The following is a 23552-nucleotide window of genomic DNA, read 5'->3' as shown; positions in this document are numbered from 1 at the left end:
GACTGAGCGACTTCACTCTCACTTTTCACTTTCATGCACTGGAGAAGGAAATGGCAACCCACTCCAGTGTTCTTGCCTGGAGAATCCCAGGGACGGGGGAGCCTGGTGGGCTGCCGTCTACGGGGTCACACAGAGTCGGACACGACTGAAGCGACTTAGCAGCAGCAGCAGCAGAGCTATTTCACTGAGAAACACCTAACAGAATGGTGTTAGAAACTAAAACCCAGAAGGTGAAATTTAATGACGACAAGGATCAGTTCTTACTCTGCGATTCAGAAAGGCCACTGCACAGTTGTAGGACAGGCAAAGATCTGACTGGGAAGAAGTTTTCATTAAAATAAAGGAGGCGGTGCCCTGAAATGACCACATGTCAGCCCAAGTTGGAAGTGCAGTTTCACTGCAGACAGAAGCACACTCAGGGATATAGAGAACAGGCTTGTGGTTGCAAGGGGGAGGGGGTTGGGGGAGCTATAGAGAGGTAGGTTGGGATTAGCAGATGCAAGCTCTTATATATAGAATGGATAAACCACAAGCTCCTACGCTATAGCACAGGGAACTGTATTTAATATTCTATGATAAGCCATAATGGAAAAGAATATTAAAAAGGAATGCCTATATAACTGAGTCACTTTGCTGTACAGCAATAATTAACCTGACATTGCAAATCAACTATACTTTATTTTTAAAAAGAAGTACAATTTCATTGTATATTGAAATTTGTTAAGACAGTAGACCTCATGGTTAAATGTTCTTACCACACAAATTTAAAAAAAAACAACTGCCGCTACCGAGGGAGGAAGTCAGACACTCTGCCTACCTTCACCCACTTAGCTCCATAATTTCCATCTCAAACCACCCAGGGACTATAAGCTACTTTCTGGAGTTGAAATTAAAACTGTGTTTCTTAGTTTTATTATCATTCTACTTTATTGAGTCATTGTTGAAAATTAAAACTGCGCATATTGAAGGTATACAATTTGATCTGATATACTTAACACATCGTGAAATAGTTACAATAATCAAGCTTATTAACGGATCCACCTGCTCACAAATAGTTACCTCTTTGTGGTGGAAACCCCTAAGACCTACTCTTTCATCAAATTTCAAGTATACAACACAGTATTAATTACACTCTCATTGCTGTGCATTAGGTCCCCAGAACTTATTCATTTTGTATATCTAAAACTTTGTACCCTGTGATCCACATCTCCCCTCTCCCCCATCCTATAGTAATCACCACTCTACTCTCTGTTTCTATGGATTTTTACATTTTCAGATTTCACATATAAGTGAGCATCTGTCTTTCCATGACTGGCTTATTTCATTTAGCATAATGTCCTCCAGGTTCATCCATTTTGTTACAAATGGCAAGATTTCCTTCTTTATTGAGGCTGAAATAATATTCCACTGTATGTGTGTGTTTAACTGTATTTTCTTTATTCATTCACCTGTCAATAGATATTTAGGTTGCTTCCAAATCATGGGAGTATGTATATTTCTTCAAAATACTGGTTTCATTCCTTTAGACATGTACCCACTAGTGAGACTGGTGGCTCATAAAGTAGTTCTACTTTCTGGAGGAACCTTCATACTGTTCTCCATGGTGGCTACACCAATTTACATTCCACCAGCAGGGAGCCTGGGTTCCCTCTTCTTCATAACTTTGTCAATGCTTATCTCTTGTCTTTCTGATACTGGCCATTCTAGCAAATGTGGGGTGATATTCACTGTGGTTTTGATTAGTTTTCCTTAATGATTAGCTACATTGAGCACTTTTTCATACAGTCATTGGTCATTTGTATGTCGTCTTCTGAGAAATGTCTATTCAGGTCCTTTGTCCGGTTGAAAACTGGGTTATTGCATGTTTTGCTACTGAGTTGCATGTGTTCCTTATATTTTGATATGTGTTCCTTAATTATTTTGTTCCTTATATATTAACTAGGGGGTATAACTGATCACTCAGTTTCCATGAAGGGGTAGTTACTATGAGCAAAATGTACCCTGGATGCTGAAGACAGAAGTTAATTAAGAAATATGTTCCTAGATGGAACAATCATCTTGGCCACGACTGTGAGAAAATAAGAAGCTTAGGCATTAACTACACAAGGTCATTTCATCTAGTCCTCTGCCTCCAGTGGGTAAAATGCTTAAAACAGCCTCAAAAGCACAGATCTAGGGAAGTAATCTTCAATTTTTTCTCTAGACTACTTAAAACTTTGATCAGGTAGAGTAATGAACTCTTGGATAATGAGCTGGAGAGCTAAAAAGAGGAAACTATAATTATACACATAGGTGTTGAGAGTAGAACCCAAATGTGACTACTTTGTAAATAGTTTTAAAATATCCATATAATCCACTTAATAGCAATGTGTTCTATTCAGGCTCCTGAACAAACTCCGATTCCCTGTGAGCACTGTAGTAGAATCTATCTCACAGAGCTATTGTGAGAAACAAATGAAATTAGAAATAGGTAACCAGAAGGGAAAGAGACACGTGTACCCCAATGTTCATCGCAGCACTGTTTATAATAGCCAAGACATGGAAGCAACCTAGATGTCCATCAGCAGATGAATGGATAAGAAAGCTGTGGTACATATACACAATGGAGTATTACTCAGCCATTAAAAAGAATACTTTTGAATCAGTTCTAATGAGGTGGATGAAACTGGAGCCTATTATACAGAGTGAAGTAAGCCAGAAGGAAAAACATAAATACAGTATTCTAACGCATATATATGGAATTTAGAAAGATAGTAACAATAACCCAGTGTACGAGACAACAAAAGAGACACTGATGTATAGAACAGTCTTATGGACTCTGTGGGAGAGGGAGAGGGTGGGAAGATTTGGGAGAATGGCAATGAAACATGTAAAATATCATGTAGGAAACGAGTTGCCAGTCCAGGTTCGATGCATGATGCTGGATGCTTGGGGCTGGTGCACTGGGACGGCCCAGAGGGATGGTATGGGGAGGGAGGAGGGAGGAGGGTTCGGGATGGGGAACACATGTATACCTGTGGCGGATTCATTTTGATATTTGGCAAAACTAATACAATTATGTAAAGTTTAAAAATAAAATAAAATTGGAAGATTTAAAAAAAAAAGAAAAAAGAAAAAAAGAAATAGGTAGCCCATAAATGTTAGCTATTATTCACAAAATTTTCCTTCTGTTTTTTTCATCATCCAAACTTATTAAGCCCTATTATGTTCACTGAAATAGCCACTGGGAAAAAGAACTGAACACAGAATTTTTTAACTGAACAAACTTCAATGTCATCTAGTTCATTTTTTTTCCTAATAAACTTTTAATTGTAACTCTGGAAAACAAATTGTGAAAAAGAGAGCTGCTGTAGTAGAAGGAGTTAGGAAAAACAAAGTGTGATGCCATTCACAGGAGCATTGGCTCATCTTAGGTTGCAATAGAAGCCTGTGGTCATAGGCACAGGGCATATTTGCCACACTTAACTCTGCCCTAAATACCATATATACATCCAGTTCCATTACTGACACCTTCAGAAGGTTCATGAGTGTTTTCTGGGAAAGACCACTGGCATGTTAGGTAGTCAGTAATCAAGACAAGAGGAAGAGCTTAGAGAATGTGGATTTTATTATCAATCTGGCAAAAGGCAAACCTTGGTAAAAATACCATAGGTCTTCAAATATTTGAAGGACTCATATATCTGAGGCAACAGACTTATTTGCCAGGGGGCAGAACAGGGAATAATAAATTTAAATGACTAAGAAAGAGTTCTGGGGTTAACATGCTGAGACAGTAAAAGAGAACATGAAATCCAAAGTCAGAAAGCCCAAATTCAAGTCCTGGCTTGATTTTTCATTACTTCTATAACTTTAGGCAAGGCATCTACACTCCATGAGTCACACAATTCTCATCTATAAGGTAACAAAAGTTAAAAATACTACTCATATAAGAAAGCACATACAAAATGTTTGGAATCTTTAGCATGATTTGAAAATAGTTAATAACAGTTAGCCACAGGAATGGGCTACCCCACTGCAGAGAGTGTTCATGGAGGGCTGACCAAGTCTCACCGCAGGGCGGAATTCCTTTTACTGGAGCCAGTAAGCCTAACTGAACTGGAAGGTGACTGCTATACTCCCTCTGCAAGTACGATGTGTTCATGTGAGACATACATATCTCAAAGGTAGGAAAAGTTAACTACAAAGAGTCACTAATGTCAATAATTTAATTTGGCTAAAGAATGCACTTAATATCCACAGTCTTTCCAGAATTCATGAACAGGCTAAAACTCTGCAAAGATAACTCATTAAACTTAAATCAGCAAAGATGAGCTTAACTCAAAACCCCCAAAATAGGATCACGTGTTCCAGATCGAATAACAGTTAATTCATTTCACCCAAACAGTATCTCCGCACTTGTGCTGCCAATCTGGAAAATATATAGAATTTTCTGGATTGTAAAAGCTCTGTCAAAATCTCAAATTTCAGCTTTCAGATAGTTGATATTCTCCCACTGCCCATTTGCCTGATGTATTCCAATTTATTTTTATAAGTGTTCAGAAATAAGTAACCTCTGAGTTAGAATGCCTGCTAGCTGTTCTGAGTTTACTTACCCTCTGACCCTCTTTTCCAGGTGGACCTTGGGGGCCTTGTATCCCCAGGGAACCCTACAAAAAAAAGGGGGGACACATATTAGTAGATTGCTTCAAGCATGCCTGCCTTACAAAGAATGTTGTGAAAATTAATACTAATTTTATTGATTATACAAAAACTTTTAAAGTGATCTGAGCTCTTCCAAGCTTAGACTATATAATACATTAATAATGGTGAACTGTCCTTCTTTGACTGGTTTATCTTCAGAGTTAACAAGACAAAAGAAAAGAAAGACTCTTAAACAGTGATCACTCCCAGGGATGACTCTCATTTGGTTGGAACCATGTCTTTTTTTTTTTTTTTAAATCAACCTGCCATCAATAAATGGTAACAATATTTACAGGCAGAAAAAAATGCCTCTTCATGTATTTAAACTCTATAAATGCAACAGCATTTTTGGTTGAGAGTGGCTCTGTAGTTTTCCTCTGAAAAAACACCCGGTTATGACATCAGCTTCAACATTTATCTATTCATACCACTTAATTTTTAGCCTCATAGACATTATTTCTTTCTCATGAAAAGTATTCTTTCAAGTGGTAGAAAAAATAACCTTTTTTTTCTTCACTTCTACAAAATGTGCAGGAAGTCCCAGATGCACTAATCTGAATCTCCCGATTCTCACAGATAATTACTATTACACAGAAATTCTCAACACAAAAACCAGAATGTTGATACCGTTGCTGTTTAAAGTCTTTGGGATTGATGGTTAGTTGTTACCCCTCTGGAGGCTTCTCAGTCTCTCTGGCTGCTTCCTCCTTCCCTATAACGCCTTTCAATGCGAGGGTTTAGGCCCATTTTCTCCCCGTTCTCCTGCCATGATCTCATATTATACCATGGACTTTAGATTCTCCAGGCCAATGATGCCAAAAGTTTTATTCAATTTATATTTGAGCTTGTAGGTCCACACATCCAAATGCCTGCCTGGTACACCCACTCTGCTCTCCCCAGCATGTGAATTTAGCACAGCAACAGCACATTTAGGGCCCTCCCACCAAAACTGGGGCCTTTTCCAGCACCCCAACTCTGTAGACCCACGCACCATCCTGCTAGAGCTCTTGTTGAGAACCTAGAACTCGCCTTCCATACTTGCCTCTCTCACTTCTCTTTCACATCCAGTCCCCAAGTCCAACTGATGTAGCTCCAAATAGGTGGATTTGATCCATCCATTACTCTCCTCCATCCTTCTGCTCCACCACCTGCTTGCTTGCTCACCTGTAAGAGCTTTCCAGGTGATACTAGACACAGACCCCTCCATCCTCCAGAGCACAAACTGACCTCAAGAAAAGCCAGCCTGACCTCCCTGGATTGTCCACATAAAGAGATGAATGCCTTATTGCACCAGTCTTAAGGTGCCTGTACTTGTTCTTTAAATTATTTATCATAATTCCATTTAAGTAATTATTTAGGAAATGATTCACCAGGCTGTAAGGACAATGGTAGAATCACTGTCTTATTCAATACCAGGCACCTGTTAATGATTGAAAAAAAAAATCATAATGAGAAATCAATCCACTGTTTAAAAAAAAAAAAGCTTTTGGGTAGAGCCAGCATTTTCAAAGGGTTTTTAGAATATGTATGATTAATCATCATTCCAATCCCAAAGAAAGGCAATGCCAAAGAATGCTCAAACTACCACACAATTGCACTCATCTCACACGCTAGTAAAGTCATGCTCAAAATTCTCCAAGCCAGGCTTTTCAGCAGTAAGTGAATCATGAACTTCCAGATGTTCAAGCTAGTTTTAGAAAAGGCAGAGGAACCAGAGATCAAATTGCCAACATCCACTGGATCATTGAAAAAGCAAGAGAGTCCCAGAAAAACATCTATTTCTGCTTTATTGACTATGCCAAAGCCTTTGACTGTGTGGATCACAATAAACTGTGGAAAATTCTGAAAGAGATGGGAATACCAGATCACCTGACCTGCCTCTTGAGAAACCTGTATGCAGGTCAGGAAGCAACAGTTAGAACTGGACATGGAACAACAGACTGGTTCCAAATAGGAAAAGGAGTACGTCAAGTCTGTATATTGTCACCCTGCTTATTTAACTTCTATGCAGAGTACATCATGAGAAACACTGGGCTGGAAGAAGCACAAGCTGGAATCAGGATTGCCAGAAGAAATATCAATAACCTCAGATATGCAGATGACACCACCCTTATGGCAGAAAGTGAAGAGGAACTCAAAAGCCTCTTGATGAAAGTGAAAGAGGAGAGTGAAAAAATTGGCTTAAAGCTCAACATTCAGAAAAAAAGATCATGGCATCTGGTCCCATCACTTCATGGGAAATAATGGGGAAACAGTGGAAACAGTGTCAGACTTTATTTTTCTGGGCTCCAAAATCACTGCAGATGGTGACTGCAGCCATGAAATTAAAAGACGCTTACTCCTTGGAAGGAAAGTTATGACCAACCTAGATAGCATATTCAAAAGCAGAGACATTACTTTGCCAACAAAGGTCTGTCTAGTCAAGGCTATGGTTTTTCCAGTGGTCATGTATGGATGTGCGAGTTGAATTGTGAAGAAGGCTGGGTGCCAAAGAATTGATGCTTTTGAACTGTGGTGTTGGAGAAGACTCTTGAGAGTCCCTTGGACTGCAAGGAGATCCAACCAGTCCACTCTGAAGGAGATCAGCCCTGGGATTTCTTTGGAAGGAATGATGCTAAAGCTGAAAGTCCAGTACTTTGGCCACCTCATGTGAAGAGTTGACTCATTGGAAAAGACTTTGATGCTGGGAGGGATTGGGGGCAGGAGGAGAAGGGGATGACAGAGGATGAGATGGCTGGATGGCATCACCAACTCGATGGACGTGAGTGTGAGTGAACTCAGGGATTTGGTGATGGACAGGGAGGCCTGGCATGCTGTGATTCATGGGGTCGCAAGAGTCAGACATGACTGAGTGACTGAACTGAACTGAACTGAATGGTTAATCTATTATATATTAAATGCCTTAAACTCTTTGGAATATGAGAACTCCAGTAAAGACACACTTGAACATAAGAATTCATCTTCATCCCTTTAGGAGAAGCATTATTATCTAATTTTTAAAAATTAAGATTCATTTTTATAATGTAACCATTTTCTTTAAAAGTCATAACTACATTTAAAATAAAACATCAGGTGTGCTTGTGAGGATGTGTTTATTATGTATTATTATATATACATTTTTTGGTTTTTCATAGAATTTAAATCTTCATACCATCCAATTTTATTTAGAATAAAAATATCACAAATATATTTTAATTTTTCACTCATAGCTTTTCTTTGATTAAAACTGTCAGAATTTAGTATAAATTCCTGTAACTAATTTTGAAAAAGCATTTATACAAAAAATTCTACATGTATCACCAATGCTTGTGCATGTGTGATCAATCACTGAGTCAAGTTCTATTCTTTGTGACCCTATGGATTGTAGCCCGCCAGGCTCCTCTGTCCATGGGATTTGCCTGGCAAGAATACTGGAATGGGTTGCTATCTTCCTCCATGGGATCTTCCTGACTCAGTGCTCAAATCCATGTCTCCTGTGCCTCCTGCACTGCAGGTGAATTCTTTACTGTTGATCCACGTGGCAAGCCATCAACAATGCTCAGTGTTCCCCAAATCTTCCTGAGTCTTCCTCCACACAGTATTCATAAAATGTGGAGAAGGAAATGGCAATCTACTCCAGTATTCTTGCCTGGAAAATTCCCATGAACAAAGGAATCTGGTAGGCTACCATCCATGGGGTCTCAAAGAGCTGGATGCGACCGAACAACTGAGCAAGCATTCATAAAATGTACGTATTTATTCTTTTACCTATTTTTGGAAAAATTAATGTTACAGGGGTACGTAGAGCCTATGTTTTATTGATTTCAGTTCAGTTCAGTCTCTCAGTTGTGTCCAACTCTTTGCGACCCCATGAACCACAGCATGCCAGGCATCCCTGTCCATCATCAACTCCCGGAGTCCACCCAAACCCATGTCTATTGAGTCGATGACGCCATCCAACCATTTCATCCTCTGTCGTCCCCTTCTTCTCCTGTCTTCAATCTTTCCCAGCATCAAGGTCTTTTCCAATGTGTCAGCTCTTTGCATGACGTGGCCAAAGTACTGGAGTTTCAGCCTCAGCATCAGTCCTTCCAATGAACACCCAGGGCTGATCTCCTTTAGGATGGACTGGTTGGATGTCCTTGCAGTCCAAGGGACTCTCAAGAGTCTTCTCCAACACTACAGTTCAAAAGAATCAATTCTTCGGTGCTCAGCTTTTTTTATAGTCCAACTCTCACATCCATACATGACCACTGGTTAGACGGACCTTTGTTGACAAAGTAATGTCTCTCCTTTTTAATATGCTGTCTAGGTTGGTCATAACCTTCCATCCAAGGAGTAAGTGTCTTTTAATTTCATGGCTGCAATCACCATCTACAGTGATTTTGGAGCCCAGAAAAATAAAGTCAGCCACTGTTTCCACTCTTTCCCCATCTATTTGGCATGAAGTGACCGGATGCCATGATTTTAGTTTTCTAAATTTTGAGCTTTAGGCCAACTTTTTCACTCTCCTCTTTCACTTTCATCAAGAGGCTTTTTAGTTCTTCTTCACTTTCTGCCATAAGGGTGGTATCATCTGCATATCTGAGGTTATTGATATTTCTCCCAGCAATCTTGATTCCAGCTTGTGCTTCTTCCAGCCCAGCATTTCTCATGATGTACTCTGCATAGAAGTTAAATGAGCAGGGTGACAATATACAGACTTGACGTACTCCTTTTCCTATTTGGAACCAGTCTGTTGTTCCATGTCCAGTTCTAACTGTTGCTTCCTGACCTGCATATAGGTTTCTCAAGAAGCAGGTCAGGTGGTCTGGTATTTCCATCTCTTTCAGAATTTTCCATAGTTTATTGTGATCCACACGGTCAAAGGCTTTGGCATAGTCAATAAAGCAGAAATAGATGTTTTTCTGGAACTCTCTTGCTTTTTCTATGATCCAGCAGATGTTGGCAATTTGATCTCTGGTTCCTCTGCCTTTTCTAAAACCAGCTTGAACATCTGGAAGTTCACGGTTCATGTATTGCTGAAGCCTGGCTTGGAGAATTTTGAGCATGACTTTACTAGCGTGTGAGATGAGTGCAATTGTGCGGTTATTTGAGCATTCTTTGGCATTGCCTTTCTTTGGGATTGGAATGAAAACTGACCTTTTCCAGTCCTGTGGCCACTGCTGAGTTTTCCAAATTTGCTGGCATATTGAGTGCAGCACTTTCACAGCATCATCTTTCAGGCTTTGGAATAGCTCAACTGGAATTCCATCACCTCCACTAGCTTTGTTCATAGTGATGCTTCCTAAGGTCCACTTGACTTCACATTCCAGGGTGTCTGGCTCTAGGTGAGTGATCACACCATCATGATTATCTGGGTCATGAAGCTCTTTTTTATACAGTTCTTCTGTGTATTCTTGCCACCTCTTCTTAATATCTTCTGCTTTTGTCAGGTCCATACCATTTCTGTCTTTATTGAGCCCATCCTTGCATGAAATGTTCCCTTGGCATCTCTAATTTTCTTGAAGAGATCTCTAGTCTTTCCCGTTCTGTTGTTTTCCTCTATTTCTTTGCACTGATCACTGAGGAAGGCTTTCTTATCTCTCCTTGCTATTCTTTGGAACTCTGTATTCAAATGGGTCTATCTTTCCTTTTCTCCTTTGCTTGTCACTTCCCTTGTTTTCACAGCTATTTGTAAGGCCTCCTCAGACAGCCATTTTTCTTTTTTGCATTTATTTTTTTTGGGAGGATTGTTTTGATTCCTGTCTCCTGTTCAATGTCACGAACCTCCATCCATAGTTCATTAGGCACTCTGTCTGTCAGATCTAGTCCCTTAAATCTATTTCTCACTTCCACTGTATAGTCATAAGGGATTTGATTTAGGTCAGACCTGAATGGTCTAGTGGTTTTCTCCATTTTCTTCAATTTCAGTCTGAATTTGGCAATAAGGAGTTCATGATCTGAGCCACAGTCAGCTCCCAGTCTTGTTTATGCTGACTGTATAGAGCTTCTCTATCTTTGACTACAAACAATATAATCAATCTGATTTCAGTGTCAACCATCTGGTGATATCCATGCGTAGAGTCTTCTCTTGTGTTATTGGAAGAGAGTGTTTGCTATGACCAGTGCGTTCTCTTGGCAGAACTCTATTAGCCTTTGCCCTGCTTCATTCTGTACTCCAAGGCCAAATTTGCTTGTTACCCCAGGTGTTTTTTGACTTCCTACTTTTGCATTCCAGTCCCCTATGATGAAAAGGACACTTTTTGGGGTGTTAGTTCTAGAAGGTCTTGTAGATCTTCATAGAAGTGTTCAATTTCAGCTTCTTCAGTGTTATTGGTTGGGGCATAGACTTGGATTACTATGATATTGAATGGTTTGCCTTGGAAATGAACAGAGATCATTCTGTCATTTTTGAGATTGCATCCTTGTCCTGCATTTCGGACTCTTTTGTGACTATGATGGTACTCCATTTCTTCTAAGGGATTTCTGCCCACAGTAGTAGATATAATGATCATCTGAGTTAAATTCACCTATTCCAATCCATCTTAGTTCACAAATTCCTAGAATGTCGATGTTCATTCTTGCCATCTCCTGTTTGACCACTTGCAATTTGCCTGATTCATGGACCTAACATTCCATGTTCCTATGTAATATTGCTCTTTACAGCATTGAACCTTGCTTCTATCACCAGTCGCATCCACAACTGGGTGTTGTTTTAGCTTTGGCTGAATCCCTTCATTTTTTCTGGAGTTATTTCTGCACTGATCACCAGTAGTATACTGAGCACCTACCAACCTGGGGTCGGTATTTATTGATTTAGGCAGGAATAAAAACCAGTGTGTCTTTGGACTGCAAGGAGATAAAACCAGTCCATTCTAAAGGAGATCAGTCCTGGGTGTTCTTTGGAAGAACTGATGCTAAAGCTGAAACTTCAATACTTTGGCCACCTCATGCGAAGAGTTGACTCACTGGAAAAGACTCTGATGCTGGGAGGGGTTGAGGGCAGGAGGAAAAGGGGATGACAGAGGATGAGATAGCTAGATGGCATCACCGCCTCGATGGACATGAGTTTGGGTGAACTCTGGGAGTTGTTGATGGACAGGGAGGTGTGCTGAAATTCATGGGGTTGCAAAGAGTCGGACACGACTGAATGACTGAACTGAACTGAACTGAAAAATCAGGGAGTGAAAAATGTGATCAGTTCTTTTTTTGTTTGTTTGTTTAACCACAAACACCTGCCAAATGATAGATAACGAAAGAAAACTGCCTAATTAGGTCAACTTTAGGATGGTAAATTTCTGACATGATAAGAAAACCAAATTTTCAAATCAAAATATACCAAAGATTAATTACAAGATAATCACAAGGGCTTGTGTCATTTTTTTGAGATTGACACAATCTTGGCTTCAGATAAAACTCTTCCCCTTTACCCTTGGAAACTATTATAATTTCATGAATAGTCAAACTTACACATAACATTTTTGATATACATCCAAATGTTGACAGGTCTTTCAGTGTTTTTAAATGTGAGCTACTAAAACATACACATACTGAACATTCATCAAGATAGTACAGTTAATTCTGAGCCACATGTAATAAAATTTCCATTCCCTTTACTAGTTAAGAAAAATTACAAAGCAAAAGCCTAAATAAGATGAAAACATTAAACTTGACTTGGAATGTATTCAACGGATTAAAAAAATTTATGGTATACTCACAGATAAACCCACTAACATGCCTCCCAGACAGTCATGATTCTAAGTATTCCCCCACTCCTGACCTTTGCTAACTCTAGGACTCAGCAAGGAATTTGATGAAAAAGGGGAATTATTTTTCATCTCCAATGCTATTTTTAATCCAATTCTCTATTTGGATTATCCATGACCAAATTTTAATCCTAGCTCTATTACATTAATATTCAGAATATTTTTGATCTGACTTTATTAAATATTATTAGTTGATTTACAAAGAAAATCAATATTATCATTAGTAAAACATAGGTCAACGAAGTATGGAAAAATCATATTTTTTCCAGAATTAGGAAATTCAAATTTGAGGATGATCCAACCAGTCCATCTTAAAGGAGATAAGTCCTGGGTGTTTATTGGAAGGACTGATGCTGAAGCTGAAACTCCAATACTTTGGCCACCTGATGCCAAGAGCTGACTCATTGGAAAAGACCCTGATGCTGGGAAAGATTAAGGGCAGGAGGAGAAGGGGACGACAGAGGACGAGATGGTTGGATGCCAGCACTGACTCAATGGACATGAGTTTGGATGAACTCCGGAACTTGCTGATGGACAGGGAGGCCTGGCATGCTGCGGTTCACGGGGTCGCAAAGAGTCAGACAGGACTGAGCAACTGAACTGAACTGAACTGAACATTATTTGCAATTCTCCATCTAACTATTCTTTGTATTTAGTAAAGTCAAACAATGGATTAACCTATCACTTAGAAAAACTTATACCAAGGCTGAAGCTCCTCAAATTAAACTTGGGCCGAGCTCAGCATTTGCCTCAGAACCCTTCAATAATTCCTTCTTACTCTAACATTGTAAATGCCATTATACGTATGTTTTACTCATCATCTTAGTTGACTATGAGTTTTGGAGGGCAAAAAATCACTTTTTTCTATCTTTTATCATACTTACAGAAGAGAATTAGTAAGTACTTACAAAACTAGATCATAAGGAACTAAACAGAGATAGAATAATACTGAGCATCAGTGGTAGGATACAGATTCCTGGTCTGCATATAATTATATTTATTTTCGAAACTTTGCCTTGGACTTAAATACGACATTGGAGGACTTTCAGTCTTGTCTCTATTTCTCACCTGAAGTGATCATTCCACTCTCTGATGTCTAACAGTAAAACTGCCTTACAGTTCATCTAAGAATTAATCATCCACTCTTATTGTAATAGAATCAAAAAACCATTAGCGTTAGCTCTGATTCTTGATCTGGATTTTGGTATCATGGGTATGTCCAACTGCTCTTATTCTTGATCTGTATGTTGGTAATGTGGATATATTCAATTGTGGATATATTAAAAAATATTTTGAACTACAACTTGTTATATATACTCTTCTGTATATATGTTATACTTCAAGAAACAAACAAAAAAAAAAACTCTGAAGTCTGTGAAAGCTCAAATTAAAAAAAAGAATTAATCATCTACTATTTGTGACATCATCTCTATTATGATTATTAAATCTTTGACTACTATTGATGTTTTACATGTTTATACCATTTTCCTATTTGGAGAATCATGTCTTAAGTATCTTTGTGCATATAGAATCTTTGCATAATCTATGCATTATTTTCTTCTTCAGTTTAACTTGGTGAAGAATAATTTCTATCCTTTTTTTTTGTTTTACTTTTTCCATCTACTTAGGCTTTATGAAAATAACTTTAAACTTAGTTATTCCTAAAATTTTAAAATCATAAAGATTTATTGCCTTTCTGAAAGAGAAACTTAAGACTGTATTTAGGATATTCATGATGTAAACATCCCCATACAAGCATTCATTTTAAAACAGAATTCTGAGGAGGAGCCAAGATGGCGGAGGAGTAGGACGGGGAGAACACTTTCTCCCCCACAAATTCATCAAAAGAGCATTTAAACGTCGAGTAAATTCCACAAAACAACTTCTGAATGCCGGCAGAGGACATCAGGCACCCAGAAAAGCAACCCAACTCTTCGAAAGGAGAGAGAAGAAATACAGCTCCACCCACCAGAACACCGACACAAGCTTCCCTAACCAGGAAACCTTGACAAGCCACCTGTACAAACCCACACACAGTGAGGAAACGCCACAATAAAGAGAACTCCACAAACTGCCAGAATACAGAAAGGACACCCCAAACTCAGCAATTTAAACAAGATGAAGAGACAGAGGAATACTCAGCAGATAAAGGAACAGGATAAATGCCCACCAAACCAAACAAAAGAGGAAGAGATAGGGAATCTACCTGATAAAGAATTCCGAATAATGATAGTGAAATTGATCCAAAATCTTGAAACTAAAATGGAATCACAGATAAATAGCCTGGAGACAAGGATTGAGAAGATGCAAGAAAGGTTTAACAAGGACCTAGAAGAAATAAAAAAGAGTCAATATATAATGAATAATGCAATAAGTGAAATTAAAAACACTCTGGAGGCAACAAATAGTAGAATAACAGAGGCAGAAGACAGGATTAGTGAATTAGAAGATAGAATGGTAGAAATAAATGAATCAGAGAGGATAAAAGAAAAACGAATTAAAAGAAATGAGGACAATCTCAGAGACCTCCAGGACAATATTAAACGCTACAACATTCGAATCATAGGGGTTCCAGAAGAAGAAGACAAAAAGAAAGACCATGAGAAAATACTTGAGGAGATAATAGTGGAAAACTTCCCTAAAATGGGGAAGGAAATAATCACCCAAGTCCAAGAAACCCAGAGAGTACCAAACAGGATAAACCCAAGGCGAAACACACCAAGACACATATTAATCAAATTAACAAAGATCAAACACAAAGAACAAATATTAAAAGCAGCAAGGGAAAAACAACAAATAACACACAAGGGAATTCCCATAAGGATAACAGCTGATCTTTCAATAGAAACTCTTCAAGCCAGGAGGGAATGGCAAGACATACTTAAAATGATGAAAGAAAATAACCTACAGCCCAGATTATTGTACCCAGCAAGGATCTCATTCAAGTATGAAGGAGAAATCAAAAGCTTTTCAGACAAGCAAAAGCTGAGAGAATTCTGCACCACCAAACCAGCTCTCCAACAAATACTAAAGGATATTCTCTAGACAGGAAACACAAAAACGGTGTATAAACTCGAACCCAAAACAATAAAGTAAATGGCAACGGGAACATACTTATCAGTAATTACCTTAAATGTAAATGGGTTGAATGCCCCAACCAAAAGACAAAGACTGGCTGAATGGATACAAAAACAAGACCCCTACATATGTTGTCTACAAGAGACCCACCTCAAAACAGGGGACACATACAGACTGAAAGTGAAGGGCTGGAAAAAGATTTTCCATGCAAATAGGGACCAAAAGAAAGCAGGAGTAGCAATACTCATATCAGATAAAATAGACTTTAAAACAAAGGCTGTGAAAAGAGACAAAGAAGGTCACTACATAATGATCAAAGGATCAATCCAAGAAGAAGATATAACAATTATAAATATATATGCACCCAACACGGGAGCACCACAGTACGTAAGACAAATGCTAACAAGTATGAAAGGAGAAATTAACAATAACACAATAATAGTGGGAGACTTTAATACCCCACTTACACCTATGGATAGATCAACTAAACAGAAAATTAACAAGGAAACACAAACTTTAAACGATACAATAGACCAGTTAGACCTAATTGATATCTATAGGTCATTTCATCCCAAAACAATGAATTTCACCTATTTCTCAAGCGCACATGGAACCTTCTCCAGGATAGATCACATCCTGGGCCATAAAGCTAGCCTTGGTAAATTCAAAAAAATAGAAATCATTCCAAGCATTTTTTCTGACCACAATGCAGTAAGATTAGATCTCAATTACAGGAGAAAAACTATTAAAAATTCCAACATGTGGAGGCTGAACAACACGCTGCTGAATAACCAACAAATCACAGAAGAAATCAAAAAAGAAATCAAAATTTTCATAGAAACGAATGAAAATGAAAACACAACAACCCAAAACCTGTGGGACACGGTAAAAGCAGTCCTAAGGGGAAAGTTCATAGCAATACAGGCACACCTCAAGAAACAAGAAAAAAGTCAAATAAATAACCTAACTCTACACCTAAAGCAACTAGAAAAGGAAGAAATGAAGAACCCCAGGGTTAGTAGAAGGAAAGAAATCTTAAAAATTAGAGCAGAAATAAATGCAAAAGAAACAAAAGAGACCATAGCAAAAATCAACAAAACCAAAAGCTGGTTCTTTGAAAGGATAAATAAAATTGACAAACCATTAGCCAGACTCATCAAGAAACAAAGGGAGAAAAATCAAATCAACAAAATTAGAAACGAAAATGGAGAGATCACAACAGACAACACAGAAATACAAAGGATCATAAGAGACTACTATCAACAATTATATGCCAAGAAAATGGACAACGTGGAAGAAATGGACAAATTCTTAGAAAAGTACAACTTTCCAAAACTGGACCAGGAAGAAATAGAAAATCTTAACAGACCCATCACAAGCATGGAAATTGAAACTGTAATCAAAAATCTTCCAGCAAACAAAAGCCCCGGCCCAGACGGCTTCACAGCTGAATTCTACCAAAAATTTAGAGAAGAGCTAACACCTATCCTGCTCAAACTCTTCCATAAAATTGCAGAGGAAGGTAAACTTCCAAACTCATTCTATGAGGCCACCATCACCCTAATACCAAAACCTGACAAAGATCCCACAAAAAAAGAAAACTACAGGCCAATATCACTGATGAACATAGATGCAAAAATCCTTAACAAAATTCTAGCAATCAGAATCCAACAACACATTAAAAAGATCATACACCATGATCAAGTGGGCTTTATCCCAGGGATGCAAGGATTCTTCAATATCCGCAAATCAATCAATGTAATACACCACATTAACAAATTGAAAAATAAAAACCATATGATTATCTCAATAGATGCAGAGAAAGCCTTTGACAAAATCCAACATCCATTTATGATAAAAACTCTCCAGAAAGCAGGAATAGAAGGAACATACCTCAACATAATAAAAGCTATATATGACAAACCCACAGCAAACATTATCCTCAATGGTGAAAAATTGAAAGCATTTCCTCTAAAGTCAGGAACAAGACAAGGGTGCCCACTTTCACCATTACTATTCAACATAGTTTTGGAAGTTTTGGCCACAGCAATCAGAGCAGAAAAAGAAATAAAAGGAATCCAAATTGGAAAAGAAGAAGTAAAACTCTCACTATTTGCAGATGACATGATCCTCTACATAGAAAACCCTAAAGAGTCCACCAGAAAATTACTAGAAATAATCAATGACTACAGTAAAGTTGCAGGATATAAAATCAACACACAGAAATCCCTTGCATTCCTATACACTAATAATGAGAAAACAGAAAGAGAAATTAAGGAAACAATTCCATTCACCATTGCAACGGAAAGAATAAAATACTTAGGAATATATCTACCTAAAGAAACTAAAGACCTATATATAGAAAACTATAAAACACTGGTGAAAGAAATCAAAGAGGACACTAATAGATGGAGAAATATACCATGTTCATGGATTGGAAGAATCAATATAGTGAAAATGAGTATACTACCCAAAGCAATTTATAGATTCAACGCAATCCCTATCAAGCTACCAACAGTATTCTTCACAGAGCTAGAACAAATAATTTCACAATTTGTATGGAAATACAAAAAACCTCGAATAGCCAAAGCGATCTTGAGAAAGAAGAATGGAACTGGAGGAATCAACCTACCTGACTTCAGGCTCTACTACAAAGCCACAGTCATCAAGACAGTATGGTACTGGCACAAAGACAGAAATATTGATCAATGGAATAAAATAGAAAGCCCAGAGATAAATCCACGCACATATGGACACCTTATCTTCGACAAAGGAGGCAAGAATATACAATGGATTAAAGACAATCTCTTTAACAAGTGGTGCTGGGAAATCTGGTCAACCACTTGTAAAAGAATGAAACTGGACCACTTTCTAACACCATACACAAAAATAAACTCAAAATGGATTAAAGATCTAAACGTAAGACCAGAAACTATAAAAATCCTAGAGGAGAACATAGGCAAAACACTCTCCGACATACATCACAGCAGGATCCTCTATGACCCACCTCCCAGAATATTGGAAATAAAAGCAAAAATAAACAAATGGGACCTAATTAACCTTAAAAGCTTCTGCACATCAAAGGAAACTATTAGCAAGGTGAAAAGACAGCCTTCAGAATGGGAGAAAATAATAGCAAATGAAGCAACCGACAAACAACTAATCTCAAAAATATACAAGCAACTCCTACAGCTCAACTCCAGAAAAATAAACGACCCAATCAAAAAATGGGCCAAAGAACTAAATAGACATTTCTCCAAAAAAGACATACAGATGGCTAACAAGCACATGAAAAGATGCTCAACATCACTCATTATCAGAGAAATGCAAATCAAAACCACTATGAGGTACCATTTCACACCAGTCAGAATGGCTGCGATCCAAAAGTCTACAAATAATAAATGCTGGAGAGGGTGTGGAGAAAAGGGAACCCTCTTACACTGTTGGTGGGAATGCAAACTAGTACAGCCACTATGGAGAACAGTGTGGAGATTCCTTAAAAAACTGGAAATAGAACTGCCTTATGATCCAGCAATCCCACTGCTGGGCATACACACCGAGGAAACCAGAAGGGAAAGAGACACGTGTACCCCAATGTTCATCGCAGCACTGTTTATAATAGCCAAGACATGGAAGCAACCTAGATGTCCATCAGCAGATGAATGGATAAGAAAGCTATGGTACATATACACAATGGAGTATTACTCAGCCATTAAAAAGAATACATTTGAATCAGTTCTAATGAGGTGGATGAAACTGGAGCCTATTATACAGAGTGAAGTAAGCCAGAAGGAAAAACATAAATACAGTATACTAGCGCATATATATGGAATTTAGAAAGATGGTAACAATAACCTGGTGTACGAGACAGCAAAAGAGACACTGATGTATAGAACAGTCTTATGGACTCTGTGGGAGAGGGAGAGGGTGGGAAGATTTGGGAGAATGGCATTGAAACATGTAAAATATCATGTAGGAAACGAGTTGCCAGTCCAGGTTCGATGCATGATGCTGGATGCTTGGGGCTGGTGCACTGGGACGGCCCAGAGGGATGGTATGGGGAGGGAGGAGGGAGGAGGGTTTGGGATGGGGAACACATGTATACCTGTGGCGGATTCATTTTGATATTTGGCAAAACTAATACAATTATGTAAAGTTTAAAAATAAAATTAGAGGAAAAAAAAAAAAAGTTAAAAAAAAATAAATAAAACATGACATAAAATAAATAAAATAAAATAAAATAAAACAGAATTCTGAACATTAGAAATGTAGACAAGGAAAGGAATTCCTAAAGCTGTTACCTCTTTTAGCTAGGATAAAACTATGCAAAAAATAGTCCCAACCAGCTAAACCATTTTAAGTCCTAGTGAGTTGCTTTTACGGTGTGCTACACTGGACAATCTGCTGATTATTTAAGACAGGCGAGAGCTTATCAACATGAAAGCCCATGTAAATATTTAACTGAGAAATTACTTAGAATTAACTGGTTCACAGCAGAATTTTGAAGTGTTTAACAAATACAGACAATGTTTCCTAGAGTTAATGTGGTAGATTAATTGCATTTTAACACATTTTCATTTGTGAAATGAGGGCAAAATATATTCATAACTTCTCAATCAAAAAAAAGGAGCTAAAGTAAAAAATGGAAGTTTCATTTAAAAATATTCTTTGTACTCTCTTGCCAGAAATGTTGCAGAACATAGGATCCCTAAAACCCACTTCAACAAAAATGTTATGCCAGTAGGTGTATTTTAAGTGTTATGATTATTACTTTAGAATATGCTTCATAGGCTTGAGACACAAAATTAAGCAGAATCTATATAAATTCTTTGGCTACCACCAGGGCATTTTCTGTCTTTCTAAGAGTGTGTACAAAATTAAGATGGAAAACAAAGTTATCTGTCGTTATAGAAAATTTCATGCCTTTAATATGAGAATAATCGGAAAAAATTTCATAAATTGGAGGTATCAGAACAAAACACAAAAACAAGTAAGTAAAAGTATAATAAAGTCCACAGTCATGGGAAGTGATTTTCATACAAGTTCTGAGAAGCGGCATTTAAGAATGTTTATGATGAGAAAGGAGTAGCCAGTTTTACACTATTTTACAGAATTATCAGGACTAACACAAGAAAGAATTTCCCTTAGGGTGTGTAAGTATTCAGCAAGGGAATTCTATATTACACATAAAGAGCCTATCATTTTATCATAAGCAGTTGTCACACACTAAGAAACAGATGCTTTTGAAAGAAAAACAGTAGAACCTTTTCTATATACTGAAAAAGCCCTTGCAAACCTTTTCAGTAACACTGACAACAGAAGGATAAGAGCTGTCACCAGAAAGAAAACTTTATGACAGATTTGTGTGAACAGGAATGTTTCAATCATTCTCAGTCACAGTAAACAGGTTCCATAATTGGATGGACAATTTTATCTTACCTTCAACAATTTAAAAAATGGAGGTCATTCGCTGTGCTTTCAAAACTTAACTATTTCATTCGAAAGCTTTGGCAGCAGTTTAGACATGAACCATAATGAATTATTGTTCCTTGTGATTGCAGGGTAAATTTTAACACTAATCTTTTTCTATGTTTTCTGAACTCAGAAATCACATTTCTTATTATTATATAGATTCTGAAATAGCATTTCTTCAGTCACTATTGTTTCAATCAATAAAAACTAGAAATATTCTAAATTAAATAATAGAACCTAGTCTCTGACTCTGGAATGCTGTGGGGAATCTGTATGTCCCACAGATTTTTCTCTAACAGTGACTTTTCCCTCTATGATGAAGCACTACATTTCAAAAGTGTTTTATATATATAGAGAGAGATAGATATAGATATAGATATCCTCAGTTCCATTTCCCTCTGCATATTATCTAGCAATATGGACTGTATTTAGAAGGTGTTGAATGGATGAATGACTGCTAAGATTCTGATTCTTTGCACTTCTCCTGGTACTTCTGCTCTACTGAGGACATTAATTGTCATAGCTACAGAAATTCCAATTTAGAAACCTATATTATTCATCCTCAAATCCCACTTGGTACCAAAATAATCCAAGTTATTTAAAATTCTTATGTGGTAGTACTGCAAAGTAGATGCTACACTTCTATTTGGAGGAGTTTGCCCTTCATCGGAAGAAGAAATATAAGCTTCTTTCTTTAATTTATCTCACACTGATGAGGATTAAGTATTTACTTTTTGAAAATACAACAGGAACTGCAGAGATTAAAGTATCCATATAAACCATTGATTACAAAGCAGTAGATCCAATTGAGTTACTTTAAATGCTTATTATCATCTAAAATAATGTAGTTTCCTATTTGGCAATTATTCTTGACTCACTTTTATTGATTAGTCATAAGCAATTTCATATTTTAGTAATTTCATATTTGTAATTATTCTTGGCTGTGAAAATCTTACATGAAACAGCTTGATTTCAGTTAAACTCAAGGCTCTGTTTACAAGTAAAAAATTACAAGTACAAAATCCACTTGTATTATCTGCTTTAATGATTTGTGTGAGGGAGAATGTGATTGATTAGTTTTAATGATTAGTTTGATTCTCATAACAATCTGTACCTTGGGCTGGCGTTGCATAGCTCAGTGACCACAGGAAGACATAGTTCTACTGCAGAAAGAGGGAGAGTCTGTACATAGGCTATTTTCATATATCTTCCAATGTCTTCTGAAGAATAGATATCATAATAGAAATACAATTCTAAATGTAATAGTATCAATAATGTTTGCATTTGGGCTGCATTGCATACATTGCATTGCATTTGGGCTGCATTGCATACATTGCATTGCATTTGGGCTGCATTGCATACATAAATGACTAGCCTGAAGGAAATAAGATAGTAAATTTAGGATTAAAACAGAAATAAGTATACAGAGATATCCATACACTATATAAAAGATCTAGGAGTTTAATCAGATAACTGAAGATGGTTTATACAACATGAGGTTAAGTAAGCTGCAATTGAGTAAGAGGGTGAAATGAAACTTCCAATGGGGAACATGTTCTATACTATAACAAAGAAAAAATTCTAAATATTAAAATATACATTGAAGACTTTCCACTTTTTAACTTCTTTTGACCTCCCTCCTTTCTGCTAAAGGCATTAATTTTACTCAGGAAGACTAAGATAATAATAGTATAAATGTAAAAACAATGGAAGAGTCAACATAGATATAGATGGGGGCTGAAAATTAGACTCTATCAGCAGAAGAGTGTTTCTAAATGTCATCACCATCTACTGGGAGATGTTCCCATAGATCATAAAGTTTAACCATAAGTCACATGGCACAGAGGAAGGAGCAGATACAAGGGTACTTCTATCCATTTGGAAAGGGAATGGAAAAGAGTGTGTTTCCCCTCTGTTTCCCTGAGTGAAGAGTTTCAGGAGAAGAATGGTGAGGTAATCAGAAAATAGAATTCTTGCTTTTTCTCTTCTTAGAAAACTAGGAAGAAAAAAGAATTCATAAAACATCAGATTTATCAGCAACATCACTGATGCTAAAAGACAATGGAGCAAAACTTTTGTAATTTTGATGGAAATAATTCTCAATCTTGAATTATATACCAAGACAAATTATCAACCAAGAATGTGAGTAGAATAGAAACATTTTTAGACGTGTAAAAACTCAGAAAAATTACCTCCTTTTTACATTTTCTTAATAATTTTCTCAAGGATGTGTTCACATAAATGAAAGAATAAAATGAAGATAGGAGATGACAAGGCAAAGAAACATTGGAATCAACCCAGGAAAAAAAATAAAGGGAATCACAGAATGAGAATTTCATAGTTGGCCTAGAAAGCTTGTAGCTAAGGATAAGTAAGAGGTCTGAAAGGGACTCCCTCAGGTGAGAGCATTTGCAAAGTATGGAAGATAAATGCAGGGGAAACAGATAACTAGAAACACCAGAAAACAACAATAAAACAATTCAAGAAAGGAAAGTACATACTTGGCTCTGCAAATACTCATGCAATCATAAAAATGTGAACATTTTATATTTTTACAATAAGAATAATACTATGACTCCTTTAACCCTTCTCCTG

At 37.3% G+C, this 23552-nt stretch overlaps 1 protein-coding gene across 2 annotated transcripts in view; it reads right to left on the bottom strand.

Moving 5' to 3' along the window:
* The window catches only part of COL19A1 (collagen type XIX alpha 1 chain), a 452305-nt gene that overhangs the window by 182711 nt on the left and 246042 nt on the right, over positions 1-23552 (bottom strand). For both annotated transcript variants that reach the window (XM_070795674.1, XM_070795673.1), the window contains one exon: positions 4593-4646. In XM_070795674.1, coding sequence (XP_070651775.1) covers positions 4593-4646 — 54 coding nt within the window. The remainder of the gene's footprint in view (positions 1-4592; positions 4647-23552) is intronic.

This window comes from Bos indicus, chromosome 9, assembly GCF_029378745.1.
Source record: "Bos indicus isolate NIAB-ARS_2022 breed Sahiwal x Tharparkar chromosome 9, NIAB-ARS_B.indTharparkar_mat_pri_1.0, whole genome shotgun sequence".
NCBI classification, from domain to species: Eukaryota; Metazoa; Chordata; class Mammalia; order Artiodactyla; family Bovidae; genus Bos; species Bos indicus.
The sequence above is the reverse complement of the archived record's forward strand: the minus strand, read 5'-3'. Positions and strand labels throughout refer to the sequence as shown.